Source organism: Mirounga leonina, unplaced genomic scaffold (genome assembly GCF_011800145.1).
Source record: "Mirounga leonina isolate KUSES-001 unplaced genomic scaffold, KU_Mleo_1.0 Mir_127, whole genome shotgun sequence".
Classification (NCBI taxonomy): Eukaryota; Metazoa; Chordata; class Mammalia; order Carnivora; family Phocidae; genus Mirounga; species Mirounga leonina.
In genome coordinates, this window is record NW_023270316.1 from 61,346,617 (window position 1) to 61,361,980 (window position 15,364).

At 43.5% G+C, this 15,364-nt stretch overlaps 1 protein-coding gene across 5 annotated transcripts in view; it reads right to left on the reverse strand.

The window, feature by feature from the left end:
• Positions 1 to 15,145, reverse strand: part of NEK5 (NIMA related kinase 5) — a 55,965-nt gene extending 40,820 nt beyond the window's left edge. For 3 of the 5 annotated variants that reach the window (XM_035003473.1, XM_035003469.1, XM_035003474.1), the window contains exons 1-3: positions 15,074 to 15,134; positions 13,434 to 14,513; positions 5,581 to 5,677 (exon numbers count right to left, since the gene is read on the reverse strand). In XM_035003473.1, coding sequence (XP_034859364.1) covers positions 5,581 to 5,677; positions 13,434 to 13,550 — 214 coding nt within the window. In that variant the 5' untranslated portion in view covers positions 13,551 to 14,513; positions 15,074 to 15,134. Of the gene's footprint in view, positions 1 to 5,580; positions 5,678 to 13,433; positions 14,514 to 15,073 lie in introns of all 5 variants that reach the window. The other 2 variants (XM_035003470.1, XM_035003471.1) reach the window with 2 other exon arrangements.
• Between the last annotated feature and the right edge of the window lie 219 nt (positions 15,146 to 15,364).

Genomic DNA, 15,364 nt, shown 5'->3' on the forward strand with positions numbered 1-15,364 from the left:
TCGTTTCTGCCACTCCTTTGTGGGTTCCCTGCAGACAGAGCCCACACTTTGTTCTTTTGTCTTCCCTGCGCCTGGCACAGTAGCTGCCACATGGAAGGGGCTTCTTAAAGGGTGGTTAAGTGGTGATTAACATAACATAATAAAATAAAAAAAATTTAAAAAAAATCTAAGGAGCACACACAAAAAATGGCACAAAATCAGGCTTTAAAGCAAGTATTAATCTTCCTCATGTTTTGCCCAGTAGTTATGGAGCATCCACTAAATTTCAGCATCTCTTGCCAAATAGCTATCATTTGCTCCCTCTCTTTTTCAAGGAGCCTAAACCAGCTACCAAGTGTCTGTGAGCATCCTGACAGCGTCTGCCCTCAGTTGCCTCCGAGTCACAAACTCAGGGATCCTCTGACACAACACTTCAATTCCCACCTCCTTAAAGGGGACAGATCCATTCATTCATCAACAGACCGTTATTGAGGACATGCCAAGGAATGAGGTGCTGGGAATATAGAGCAAATATACTGATATTGATATTTGCTCTATATTTGTTCCTTGGAATTAGCATGTAATGGTGCATCTTCAAACCAATGACCCCCTGCATGAGGAGGCGACCGTTTAGTTGGGGAGCTGGTCAGCATACATGAGAAGAGTGACCATGGATGTCTGTGCCTTGGAGGGCAATGAGGACAAGAGACAGTGAAGGACAGACTTGGCGAGTCCAGGAAGGTTTTAAGAAGGTGTTTCCGGACATGCCCTAATTATCTAGGGGGTCAATTATCTTCAGGAATGTATGAGTTTTAGGAGAACTGCTATTTCTCATAGCTCAGTCCTTGAGAGGGTCACTTTGGCGATGAAGGAAGGGCAGTGGCAAAACCACGGGACAGGCAAAATCAGAAAACTAAGGAGAAAAGGTTCCATTTTACTTCCTTGCCACCAACCTCCAACTCACTCAGCCTTACACTGGTTTTCCACAAAAGAAGTTAATTGCCTGCTTCAGGATTAATCATGGCTGAGCCATCTAGAAGAAACTATTTGGGTCATTTATGCATCATTTGGTTCTAAATATGCATTCCCCCCCCCACTAGCCACTGTTAATTTCATATTTAATGGGGTTAGAACTGTCTGGAAAGATCATTTATGTTATCAAATTTTCCATCTGTTTAAGAAAAGTAAAGCACTGTGGTGGGCAGGGAGAGGTATAAGAAACAATTATTGTCCTCATGGCCTCCAATCTCATTGACGGAAATAAAGGCTATACACTAGCATTATAATAAAGCGTATTATGTGGCACACGAGTAAGAGTTTGGAGAGTCTCAGAGCAGAGGTGAGACAGGTCCCTTTCCGTTAAGGGACAGATCTGTGTTCAGTCTTAAAGCACGTATAATATTTGGAAATGCAGAAAGGAGGAAAAGGACGCTCTAAAAAGGAAGTGCAAGACACACTGTAGGGCATCAACTTCTGGACCTGTAAAGCTCACGGGTCATTGACCTTTCCAAACTATTGAGGGGCACTCACGGTAGGAACTAACATTAAACAACCTTTCTATTGTCAAATTCCAACGTGTAAAAAACAACTACTGTAATTAATTCATTCTAAACTGCGCTTCTTAAAAAATCTTAAAAACATTGGCATCTTCCAATCGGTTGCTGTGGGCCCAGCAGTCTTGATGTTATTACTGCCTGCATGATTTTTAGAACCCCTTAACCAATTTAATTTGCTTGTAGTTTCTTTTTTACATATGCACAAGAGTAACAGAAAGTAGATACCTCTTAAAAAGCTCTTTTAATACATAGAAAATAAAAATTGGGATAAGGAAGAGCACTGTGTTATAGTTAAATTGGCAGTATTGTTCCTTGGAATTAGCACGTAATGGTGCATCTTAAAACCAATGGCCTCTAGATTTGATGAAATATGATCCACTACCACCATCATTCCATAAAATAAAAGCATTTTAGCACCCCAAATCAAGGAGGGACACAGAATCAGCATCAAGAATAAAAGCATCTCTGCTCTTCTCCCTTGTCCATTGCACTCAACTCACACGGACGTCTCACAGAGGGCTCTGTGCCAGGTGTGAGGTTCTACCCTACTTACAAGCCTCTGACTTTTTCATGGATGCTGGGACATGCGACTCCTGGGCCAGTGGCAAAGGACTTTATTCCTCTTGGCAAAAGCAGGTGTCAGAGCTTCACGTTAGCACTCGTTCCACGGAGGACATGCGCACCTGCCGTGGGCGACGGACGTGGCAGGAGAGGAACCTGAGGAAGCTGCTGCTTTCTAGTGAGCAGTGCATAGGCCAGCTCTGCCTTGGGACAGACGTCTCATCCTTCAGCGTCGCTCACTACAAACGCAGTCAGGAGATACAGCCTGGGTAGACAGCGGTCAGGGCAAAGCCCTCCTGGCACATTTGGCAGAAATGTGCAGAGATGCTCAGGGCCCATAGCAGATTGCCTTTCCCAAGAGCCTCCTGGCCAGTCCTTTAACCCACCAGGCCTGCTCTTGCCCTCATGCCATTGCAGTGGCTGCTCCCCTGGCCGAGAAAGCTCTTCTGCAGAGTTGAGAGTGGCTCTTCAAGTCTTTGCTCAAATGACCGCTCTGTCTTAAATAGTTTTCGCACTCCTGCCTCACCCTATTTTATGTTGCCACAGCATTAATCACCTCCTAACATACTATACAATATGCTTATTAGTTATGTTTACATTTATTGTCTGTCTCTCCCTACCTTTCCCCTTAGCCTGCAGACTCCGTAGTCTGTAGCAGGCAGACTTCTAAGATGGCCCCCGCGCACACACCCCGTGGGCTCCCGCCCCTGGAGTTCGGGGGGAACCTGTAAATAGGAGGGGCTATCACTCCCATGACGATGTCATGCATACAGCAGAGGGGATTTTGCTGTTATCACTGAAGTCAGTTGATTAATAGAAAAGGAGATTTTAACGGAGGGAGGGGGGGGGTGCTTGACCTAATCATAGATCTAGGTCTAGAGGTCAGAGACAGAGGAAGTGAGAGATTGCAAGTGGGAGAAGACTTACTGAAGGAGCCACATGGCAGGGATGGGCAGTTGGCCCATAACCACCCCCAGTGAACAGCCAGCAAGAAAGCAGACACCTCAGTCCTATGATCGTAGTGGATGAACTCTGCCAACAACATGAGTAAGCACGGCAGAGCACTCTGAGCCCCCGAGGAGAGGGCAGACCCAGCTGTGGGACCCTGAGCAGAGAATCCCCTACGCCACACCCAGACTTGTGATCTAGAGGGGTCAGGAGAAGATAAATGGGTGTTGGTTCAAGCCACTGAATTTGTGGTCGTTTGTTATGCCGCAGCAGACAACAGTGTGGGGAGGGATTCTGGCCTACTGTGTTCACTGATGAAACCCAGAACACACCTAGCATGTAAGAGGTACTTGATAAATATTTACTGAAGGAATTTAAGTGGAATTAATCTAGCTTTAGGAAAATCTCACTACACTCCCTTGTTGTTCCTACACTACTTCAAACTTAAAAAAAGTTCATGCTTTCTATAGGCAAACATTTACTGAACTAGAGCCATGGTTCTTCTGTTCAGAGACAAGCTGTTGAGGGTAAACAAAGGCTTTATCTTGATAAGCTCCAGGTTTCAAGTCCCAAAAACCTGCCGGGCAAAGCCAGAGGCGTGCCCATAGCTCTGGCCTTCCTAAAGACAGGGGCACTCTACTCCAAAAACAAAAAATAAAGCTGTTCTAAGAAAGCTTAAGCTTACAATATAAACACACTTGGTGGAGGTCATTTCTACCGTCCAAATGACCTCTAATTTTATAACAGCACCAGTGTCAATGGTCCTCAAATGTCTATTTTGCATAAAGACATATTCTACTCTGTGGAAGTGGTCCAGTCCATGTACTCACTCAGCCAATGTGTATTAAGCACCTACTCTGTGCTGGATGCTGAGGATCAAGTGATGACAAAAGAATTCATTAGGTTTGCTATCTTAATGGGACGATCTTAAACCAATTCAGACTTGCATATGTAAACAGACACACGCACACAAAAGGGTGGAGGGGCTATGCACGGTCAGTAAAGGGTGCCATGACTGGAACTGTGATCTCGAGAAGGCCTGAGCATGAGTAGGTGTTAGCCAGACAGAGGGAGTCACAGTAAGAACCCAAAGAATGAGGAAAAGAAAGATCGTCTTCTGGCTTTGTTAGGAATCAAAGAATAGGAACGGAGGGCACTTTATTCAGTGGCTGCCCCTTAGAAGTTGTTCAAAACAACTCAACTCCCTGCTCACATGTACTGCTCCAGTCCCAGGAAGACCACACAAGAGCCCTGAGAACTCCTTTAAAATACCCAGCAGTTGAAGAGGGCCATACAGAGAACTGCTCTGAATGCAGTCGTTTTAGTTTGTAAGAAACCAAGTGCCCTACACAGTGTAAAAGCTCAAAAAATAGTGGCTATGTATATTTATTTCCTGATTTGTACACCCCTGAGGGCGCTGGAAGACATCTAGGTAACATTCCTGCTCCATTAACTACGTTCCACCTGTGAATCCAAGCACCCTGCCCAGGGCTGGGGGCTGGGATGGGGATGCTCCACGGTGAGTTGCGGGCAGACACAGCCCTGTCACAGCCTGATATGCACCTGACGTACAGTAGACGTGTTATTGTCTGTCTCTCCCCCTAGAATGTAAGCTCCATGAGGACAGGAACTTTTGCCTGTTTTGCTCACTGTTCTATTCCTGGCGCCTAGAACAAGGCCTGGCATATAGTGAGCGCTCAGTAACAGTTTGTTAAGTGAATGAATGGTCTCTCACCAATGCTCCTTTCATGTTTTGTTTTGTATTTTTACCTTGGAGCCAGGTGGTAGATGAAGGCAGAAGAGATGTTGTATTCGGGCATCCACAGGAAGGGAACCGCTTCCTTACAGTTTCTCCCCTGTAGTGTGGCTGTTTGCTTGCCCGTGGTGCGGGCTGTTTGCTGCCCTTCTCTAACAGGATTGCACGGCCCCCCTGTTGCCCCAGCACAGGCAAGAACTCTCAAAGGCAGAGTATACCCTCCCTGTCACCACGTTATCAGGGTTGACTGCGTGGCTGCTTAGCCGACAGGAACAGGAGCTCAGAAGGAAAGTGAGAAACAGGCCACATCCTAGCAGGGCTCCGAGAGTGATCGTGTGGCAGGCTCTGTGTCTTGTCCCTTGCTCTCCCTCAGGAGAAGAGCATGCTCCTTATCTGGGCTGCTCCATCACCTGGACCCCAGACTTAAGACCCCACCCACTCACAGCCAACGTGTAATGTGAGAAATAGATGTGGATTCCTGGAGGCCACAATTTAGGAGTTCTTACCGTAGCAAGATTAATATACCAGCCATTAACTGCTGATGCAGCAAGAATTAAGGAGAGGAGGGAAAACTTAATCAAACTTAAGGAAGTTGTCTACAGAAACTTTACTAGAGAAGAAATAAAGACAGTGTCTCAAATTACAATTTAAGTAAATGGGAAAATGAGTCCATTTACAAAAAATGAATTTGTGCACAGTTCTCAGGAATGTATCTTTTATAGATGTCTATGTACCTACACTTTATTATTAAAGCACTTGAAGAATATTAGAAAGTCAAACCTTGAAACGAACTGAAGAATGTTACAATGTTGGGATGCTTCATCTTGGCCAGAAGAATTACCTCTTTCTCTGAAGCTTCTTTTTCTTGGATGGGCATCTAAATTACATTAAGAGACAGAGTAGTCTGTAAAGATAACTTGTTTTCAAGAACATGCTTTCTGCTCACTATCATCTAAAATTCTCCAGGATTTCACTGGCTTCTAATGACACTTCTGAAACTGATCTTTCAATGGCAGGAGATGACATTCATAGAATTAGCAGCGTGACCTATATCGAATCAATGGTTTGTCAGTGACAATCGTAAACAAGAAAATAAATATTTCTGGTGCAGGTACGCTGTAGTAAAGGTTCAGTTGCATTGGTGGTGCTGGGTTAATTACTTAGGCATCTGGAGGAAACTTATTTTAATATTTATCTCTCAGCAGCAAAGAAATTCTTTATAGAAATGCAATGTTCCTGCAGCAATCACTGCTGAGAATTAACAAATGAAATTTTTTTTAAAAAGTCATACATCACATCAACCAGAACGGTAAATTCTGTAGTGAGATTACTACATTTTTAATTTTCAAATAAAAATGGTCTCTTGTGACTTCATTTTAGATTTGATGCATTTTCTTATTATTCGATAGATCATCTATTGATGGTATTTTTTAATCGTTTTGGTGCCATGGCAATGGCCACACTTCACTCCCACGTCTTCTTCCTCGTTCTTGACACTTCGCTGTTGCTTGACTGGTCATCCGCACCCTGACCCCTGGCCTGGCTGCCCCACCTTTCCAGTCACCTGTTCCTCTCCCCTGCTCCCTCTGTAATGTTCTTCAACACTGGCCCACACACAATGTGTGAGTTCCCAAATTTCTCATCCTCACTGAGAGTTAAGCATTTTTTAAACATTAACGTTCTCAAGCCTAGCTTTACTGCCTCCTACCTACGAATCCTTCCATAAATCATTTAAATCTCAGCTTCTGTCTCTTCCACCCCAATTTAAATTTAAAAACAGCTGCTACATGTGAGTTTCAAAACACAAGCAACTGAATTACTCCTACCAGATTGACAGACTTGGCTACTCAACTTCTTTAATTTTAACTACTGTTTTTCTAAAGAATGTCATACACCAAACCAAAAGGCAAATGTAGGTAGGTGACTGTATTCTTATAGTTAGGTAAAAATACTGGCAATAAATGTGACAAATATTTCTGTATTTATAATATATAAGGAATTCTGGCAAATTAACAAGAAAAAAAAATGGCAAATCTGCCAATAGAAATATGGCCAAATACACGAATGGGCAACTCCCAAAAAAGAAAAGAAACAAAAATGACTGATAAACAGAAAAAAATATCCAACCTCACTCAATAATCTATGGAACAAAGACTAAAACAAAATTTGATATAATGTTTCATCTATGACATAGGCAAAGACAAGAAGAATGTTAATACCAAGGGTTACCCAAAGAGCAGCAAACCGGCACTCATATACTTCTGCTGTAGGTATATAAATTTTGGAGGGAAGGCAATTTTACGACATGTACTAAGAAACTTTAAAAATTCTCCTGTTTTGGGCTTGTTATTTCTTCTAGAAATTTATCCAAAGAAAATAATCAGAAATGTGCCCGAGCATTCTATATAAAAACCTTCATTGTCATGTTTTTAGTTTTTTAGTTACTGTCATAATACACACGTGTGATCTTAAAAAATATTTGAAGGCAGACAGAAGCGAACAAGATGATAGTGAAACTTCCCCTTGTCCTCCCCACCCATTCCATGAATTCCTCTTCCTTAGGAATAATTGCTGTTAATTGTTAAATGTTTTTATTTAATGCACACATAGGTAAACATGTGTACATAGTTTGTTTAATGAAAATGACTTAGGGGCGCCTGGATATCTCTCTCAGTCAGTTAAGCGTCGGACTCTTGGTTTCGGCTCTGGTCATGATCTTGTGGTTATGGGATTGAGCCCTGCGTCACGCTCTGCACTCAGCGTAGAGTCTGCTTCAGATTTTCTCTCCCTCTCCCTCCTGCTCTCTTTCTCTCAAATAAATAAATGAAATCTTTAAAAAAATGACTTACGGGGCACCTGGGTGGCTCAGTCATTAAGCGTCTGCCTTGGGCTCAGGTCATGATCCCAGGGTCCTGGGATCAAGCCAGGCATCGGGGTCCCTGCTCGTCGGAAAGCCTGCTTCTCCCTCTCCCACTCCCCCTGCTTGTGTTCCCTCTCTAGCTGCATCTCTCTCTGTCAAATAAATAAATAAAATCTTTAAAAAAATAAAAAATAAAAAAATCACTTATATTCTACATATTACATGATATTTAATCATACCTAAAAAATCAAACATAAATGTCTGAAAATACAAAAAGAATTAAATCATGGTGTTTTTAACCTGATGTCATATTATGCAGTCATCAAAAATCAAGGGAGCCAATGTGTCATAGCAGAAGGAGCAGAGGAAGAGTGAGAAGAATCTGTTGGCTACTGGGCATCGTTGAGCAAATCACTTAACATCTTCAAACCTCAGCTCTTTTACCTATGAACCCATGAGATCTATCTTCAGGACAGTTGCAAGGATTAAATAAGTTGATTATGTAAAGCACGTAGGATGGCAGCAGGTATAATAGGCACCCAGTAAATGGTAAGCATTATCCTCATTATTGGGAACATTTAATATTATTATATGAGAACATTTTTTTAAGTTTATTTTCTTTTTCTTTTTTTTTTTTTTAGTAATCTCTACACCCAATGTGGGGCTTGAACTGATGACCCCAAGATCAAGAGTCACATGCGCTTCCAACTGAGCCAGCCAGGTGCCCCAAAGAGCATTTTATTATATGAAAACACTAAATGACTTGAGAAAATATTCACGACATATTGCTAAGTACAAAAAGCTACTATAGAAGAGTATATCTACTGAGGCACCAATCATTCCAGTATTTATGCATTAAAAATAGCCTGGAGAAAAATTCACCATAATGTTAAAAGAGAGAGGTTATAAGTGATTTTTATTTTCCTCTAAATGGTCTTATTTTCCCCTTCAGTTCTTTTCAAAAATTCCTATAATGAACACTTTTATTTTATAATAAGAAAATACACAACATATTTTTGGAGGCAAGAATCAAAAGAATAGGGGTGGCTGTCTGGCTAGCTGCATCACTAGAGCGCTCAACTCTTAATCTCAGGGTTGGGAGTTCAAGCCCCACATTTGGGGGTAGAGCTTACTTAAAAAAAAAAGAAAAGAAAAGAATCAAAGGAATATGCTTGATAATAGCAGGATGATGAGAGAGAAAATAGTAGCTTTTTGGTACCTGTAAGAAAATAAGCCATTCAAGTTCTGGTGTTTAGAGTTTACGGCATGGAGAGGCATTGGAGATGTGAGGAAATGTAGATTTCTCTAGATAAGAAGTAATGAAAAACTACTTTAGGGTAGAAAGGAAGAAAGAAGCAATACATATTAATACTGGGACACAGGCGTTGCTAGGCAAATTTAATAACATAAAGAGATACGGGAAAGCAAGAAGAACAAGGCCTAACATGACATTCTCCTTAGTGATGTCCTGGAGGCCAGGGTGGTTCATGAGAAAAAGGATGAAAAAAATCAGTGCTGTATTAGAAAAATACGGTTGTCTTTTTATTATCTATACTAAGAATGGGAGAGATGCTATGAAATGAATTAATATATATTCTTATAGAAGATTCACCTCCCAAATAGTTTCTTCTTTCCTTAGAATTAATATGGTGTTATAATTCCTAAGTATGTACCAGCTTAACAACAGAGGTATAAGGCCTGAAAGTATCTAGCCTTTGAATTATTTATCCAATAAAAATGTACTGAATACCTACTGGTGCAAAGCATTATTAGGTGCTGTGTGGAATACCAAGATGAATAAGGTATGCATTCTGCGTGCATAGAACACACAGTTTAATAAGGGGGAGAAGGCACACACCCATACACAAAAAAACCCAGCCAAAGCATATCAAGGTAGAAGGCATTCAGTACCATAGCAGCAGGACAGATAAAAAGCTATCGAGTTTACAGAGAGAGAGAGAGAGTACTTCAAGTGGGAAGGTCCTGGAAGGTCTCCGGGAGCTCAGCCAGAAGCAAGTGGGATCTTGATGCTTAGAGATGGGCAGGCAAAGACCTTCTGGAAAGAAAGAGCCCCGCGGGCAAGCACAGGGGCTGCTGGGCTGCAAAGGACACATACGTGGAGGGGGAGTGGAAATGGAATTTGGGAAAACAAACCAGAGAGAGTGTGAAAACTAATCTGAAGAGTGAAACAATATAAAAGTACAGGGCAAAAATGACTCACAATCCCACATTCCACCTACATAAGAACATTCTAGTACATCTTCCTTGTATGTATGTGAATATATATGCATGTGTATCTATATACCCCTAGAGAGAGAATACATATTTTTACAAAGAGTGCCTCGTTCTACACATACTGTTTTCTCAATTAGCAGAAGCCGTGACATTTCTCAGGTCAATACTTCACCTGCAACATGATTTCTAAGAGCCGCTTCATTTTTTATAAATTAAGTAACCAATCCCCTACTGTTGGACATTTAAGTTGCTTTCTGACTGTACGTCTCTGGGTATTTCCTTGGAATAAACTTCCATAAGTAAACCCTGGGATGTGTACTTTTTTCCTTGTCTTTTTCAAAATGAAGATAGCTTTTCCTGTCTATACAAATAATATAATTCAGGGGCGCCTGGGTGGCTCAGTCAGTTAAGCATCTGCCTTCAGTTCAGGTCATGATCTCAGGGTCTTGGGATCGAGCCCCACGTCGGGCTCCCTGCTCAGTGGGGAGTCTGCTTCTCTCTCTCCCTCTGTGATCTCTCTCGCTTTCACTCTCTCAAATAAATAAATAAAAATGTAAAAAAAATAATATAATTAATAATTTAAAAACAATATATGCTCCATATTAAAAATTCTGAGAAATGCAGAGAGGAGTGGTGGAAGTGAAATCCTATCACTCAGCAATAATCACTGTTAGTGTGCATGTATGTGTGTGTACTGTTAATATTACATACACACATAACTTTTTGTGGCCTGATTTTTTTTTTCATCTTTACAACATACTGTGGACCTGTAATACAAACGGCATGGATCCTTCCAAGGTTTTGATACGTACTGATGAATTCCCTTCAGAGTGATACCGATTTACCTTCCCATCAGCAGAGGAAGAGAGTGCCCACTTCCTCCAGTTTTATATTCTTTCTAATCCTTCCCAAATGTATAAGCAAAAGTGACATTTATTGATTTATATATCTTAGTTTACTAATGAGTTTGAAGTTTTTGTATGATGACTTCTTCAGTTACGGGTTTTTTTTTTCTTTTATACATTTATAAAAGGCTAGCACCTCTTTTGTCAATACGTGCAAATGTTTTGGCATTCTGTCAACTTCCTTTTTATTTATTCATGGTGTCTTTTGTCATTCAGAAGTTTTAGGATTTTATGTAGTCAAAGATGGCAATGCATCTGGTCATCTTTTCCTTGACGACTTCTGTCCCAGTGAAGGTCTGGGGACACAAATGGAGCATTATCAGAATTTTGCTACACAAAAGCCGGAGTCTCGGCAAAGCTCCTGAAGCAGCCCAGGGCATTGACAAAAGGAATAAAACAAACTCAGAGGAGAGAAGGAGTCAACAGTATGTAGCAAGTAATTGGACGTGGAGGGAGAAAAAAACTCACCGATGACCCCATGGTTTTGAGCCTGGATATCACAAGGACACTAATGTCACAAACACAGTGTGGCACGGAGCAGATAAAATGCAGAACCGGGGGCTGGAAGGGACCAGGGCTGGAGAGAGAGTTGTAAGAGTGGTCTGTTCACTGGTGAAGACAGAAGTGAGGCGACTGCCCAGAGAAAGAGTCGGCAAAGAACAGATGGTGGGGGACATAAACAGGGTGAGAAGAGAAAGGCCTGAGAAAGAGGAGCCAGATATTTTGGGAATCACAATCCCACATTCCACCTACATAAGAACAATCTAGTACATCTTCCTTGTATGTATGTGAATATATATGCATGGGTATCTATATACCCCTAGAGAGAGAATACATATTTTTACAAAGAGTGCCTCGTTCTACGCATACTGTTTTCTCAATTAGCAGAAGCCGTGACATTTCTCAGGTCAATACTTCACCTGCAACATGATTTCTAAGAGCCGCTTCATTCTTTATAAATTAAGTAACCAATCCCCTACTGTTGGACATTTAAGTTGCTTTCTGACTGCACATCTCTGGGTATTTCCTTGGAATAAAGGAGAGCAAGCAGAATAATATCGTGGAAGGAAGGAGAGCGAGCAGAATAATATCGTGGAAGGACGGATAGCGAGCAGAATAATGTCGTGGAAGGAAGCTCTGACAGGCCGCTAGAATAAGAAGACAGGCGCAGAAGTATGCCATGGAGCCATGAAGAGGGACCTATACTGGTAAATAAAGCATTCTCCCTGAAGCTAACCATCTACACCTGAGCTTTAATGTAAGTTTGAGCAGTCCTTTTGCTTTCCTTTGCAACTTTAAAAAATTGTGGTAAAATATATAGAACATAAAATATGTACCATTTTAACCGTCTTTAAATGTACAATTCGGGGGCATTAAGTACACTCACACCGTGCAACTTGTCAAGCCCATTTTTGCACACACTTTGGGGTGTTTTTGTGTTTTTTTAACTAAAGAGTTTTTTTTTCAAGATTTTTATTTTAAGTAATCTCTACACTCAGTGTGGGGCTCGAACTTATAACCCTGAGATCAACAGTCACATGCTCTACCAACTGAGCGACTGAGCCAGCCAGGTGCCCCATTTGCACACGTTTTGTATGGCACGTTTTCTGCTACTCTCATTTATAAATCCTCCAGAGGACAACCAACAAGACTTGCCTTAAAATTAATTCTAGCATGCGATGGAGATTGTTGTCCCAATACAGTATCACTAGAGGGGGTGACACAAACACTTGACCGAGAAGAATTCAGAAATGATTCCTTTTCAATGAAATATACTTAATCACTCTCCAAAATCGTTGGACTAGCAAAAGGCTTTGTTTTCCTCCATTCATTTGATGCATTCAGTAAATGTCTGGAGCCCCTATCATGTGCCAGGCACTGTCCTTCATGCTGAAGAAGACGGACAATAAGCACATGAAGAAAAAAGTGAGCAGAGTAATTCCAGATCATTATAAATGTTATTCAGAAAAGAAGCCAGGGCAGTGTAATAAGGAGTGATTGAGGGTGGGACAGGGATGATTTGGGGAAGGCCTTTTTGTGGAGGGGACCTGATGAAGGAGATGCAGTCAGAAAAAGAGCACCAGCCTATGGCAAAATAGAAAAGTTGAGCAATGGAGGAGGGCAAACCTCACAGGCCTTGCAGGCCACCCTGAAGACTGCCACAGGAACCAGTGATATAATCTTATTCTTTTCTTCTTTCTTTTTGTCCTTTCCTTTCCTTTTCTTTTTTCTAGTAAAATACTGGTTGCTCTTCGGACAACAGACTTAGGAGTGTGAGCAAACCAAGGTCAACTGAGGCTTTTTTTTTTTTAAGATTTTATTTATTTGAGAGAGAGAGTGAGCAAGATAGGGACAGGGCACAGGCCAGGGGGAGGGGCAGAGGGAGAAGGAGAAGCAGGCTTCCCACTGAGCAGGGAGCCTGATGCAGGGCTCGATCCCAGGACCCTGGGATCATGACATGAGCCGAAGGCAGACGCTTAACCAATTGAGCCACCCAGGCACCCCTAGTCAACTGAGGCTCATATCATAAAAACAAACAAGCCAAAAAATGAGTTTCTTTTTCATACTGAATTTTAAAAGCCAGCTGAATATATCACTGAAAATGAAAAGGAATGTGAACTTCGTCACTTTACCTTCGCAAAATCGATCTCTTTTATAACACAGTGCTTGCTATCTGATTTCCCTTTAGCCAAGAATGCTTTCCCGAAGGCACCTTCCCCAATGGCCTTGATCAGATCGTAATTATCCATGGTGTCAATGCGTGGTGGTTCCTGAAATCAGAGCGCTGAAATTTTATCACACACTTTTCATAAACGTGAACAAAGTCACACAATTGATCACTACAATGTAAAGGAACTCCTTTTGCTAAAACCTTCCTACCAACCTCACCAAGACATACTCAAATAACTTTCCTTGGGGCCACAGGTGACAACCGAAATGAAACGTTGCTTCTTGGTGGAATCTGAGCTCAGACTCAGCTTTGATACACTGTAGTGTTGTGATCCTGAGGAAGTCACTTAATCTCTCAAAACCTCACTTTCCTAATTTCTAAAATGGAAATAACAATCCCTGGTTTTGCAAGATTGTTCTGAGAATCTAAGATACAACACCCCGGGCTTGGCTCCTCGGTAACGCTAGAAATGTCCTTAATGCTGGTGCAGTTTCACAGTTCAGCCCTTCTCAACGGGGACGTGCTGTCCCCTAGGGGACATTTTGGGAATTTGTGGAGGTTTTTCTGTTCCCTGCAGAGATGGAGAAGCACTGTGGCATAGAAGTGGTGGGGGTCTGGGATACTAATGTCCTGCGATGCGAGGGGCCGTCCCGAAAATAAAGGACGATCCCGCGGCCCTACAACCTTAGCAAGTCCTCACACGCATTCATGTGCGTGGAAAAGTCCATTTATAACGATCTGCAGCTAGAACCAAACTCCATTTTACACGTAAATACAGAATATTTTTTGCACAGTTTTACTGAACATCGAATTTTCGAGGAATGCAACTGCGTGTAAATCAAGGCTTGATTGTACTTTGTTGTGTTTGGAACATTACCAAGACCGGTTTGGAAAATCACGCCCCCGCTGGCTGAGCTGCTCTGGGTCGGTAGCCGAGACGTAACAGTGGGCGGCCGTCAAGGTCAGGTGCCTCCCTGCCCAGGCTCGGGCACTAAGCAACTTCACTACTTCTTCAACTGTGGTCGTACCAAGCATTTGCAGGCTGAAATGCAAACTATTATAAACCGTTTCCTTGCATTTCCTCTTTATACCACAATTAGGGCATCGTGCCCACTTTTAAAAAACTTGCGCGAGCAGGCAGGTCAGGTTTTCGATAATTTGCGTCAGGGTAGGAAAGGGGACAACTGGGGGGCATGGAGCTGGGAGCCAGCTCCGCTGCCAGAGGAGGCCGGGGACACCCGAGGACGAGGTTTTGAGGGAGGAGGCTGCGGAACTGGAACTCGAGGACTCCAGCCCGCGAAGTGAGGGACGGCGACCCTCCCGCCCCGGCGGCACCAGGGGGTGGAAGCCCCCAGCTCTCGGGACAAGCCTTCTCCCGTAGGGGCGCTCCGGGAGGCGGCCGCCGGCTGGGCTGCAAGATTGCGCGCGGGCCGGAGCTCGGCGGGCCGCGCGTCGCCACGGAGACCGACGCCGCGCAGGACTTCGGGCAGTTCCCCTGCAGCCTCCGTCTATCGGCCGGGGCTTCCGTCCCTTTCCCCGCGGCTCCCGGAGCCCCGGGGGCAGCTCGGGGTAAGGACCCCGGGCGGCCCGCCCGCAGCATACCTGTTGAGCCGGCTCCGCGGGGCGGGAAGCGTCCCGGGGAGAATCTGGGTTCCCGGGGCCGCGGTGCTTCCGGGCGGCGGGGGCGGAGCCGGGCGGGGGGCGGGGGGGGAAGCGGGCGGGGCGCTAGCTGCGAGAGGATTGGTCTGCACGATCCACCTCGAAGAGCGGTCCGAGGCCAGGGAGTTTGGAGCCCCGGCCGCGCCACCTTCTGCGGTCTTAGGTCGGAACTCCCGTGCCCATCACTCCACAAGCACACCGTTCTTCGTTCTCGCACATGGCGTACCAGGGGCT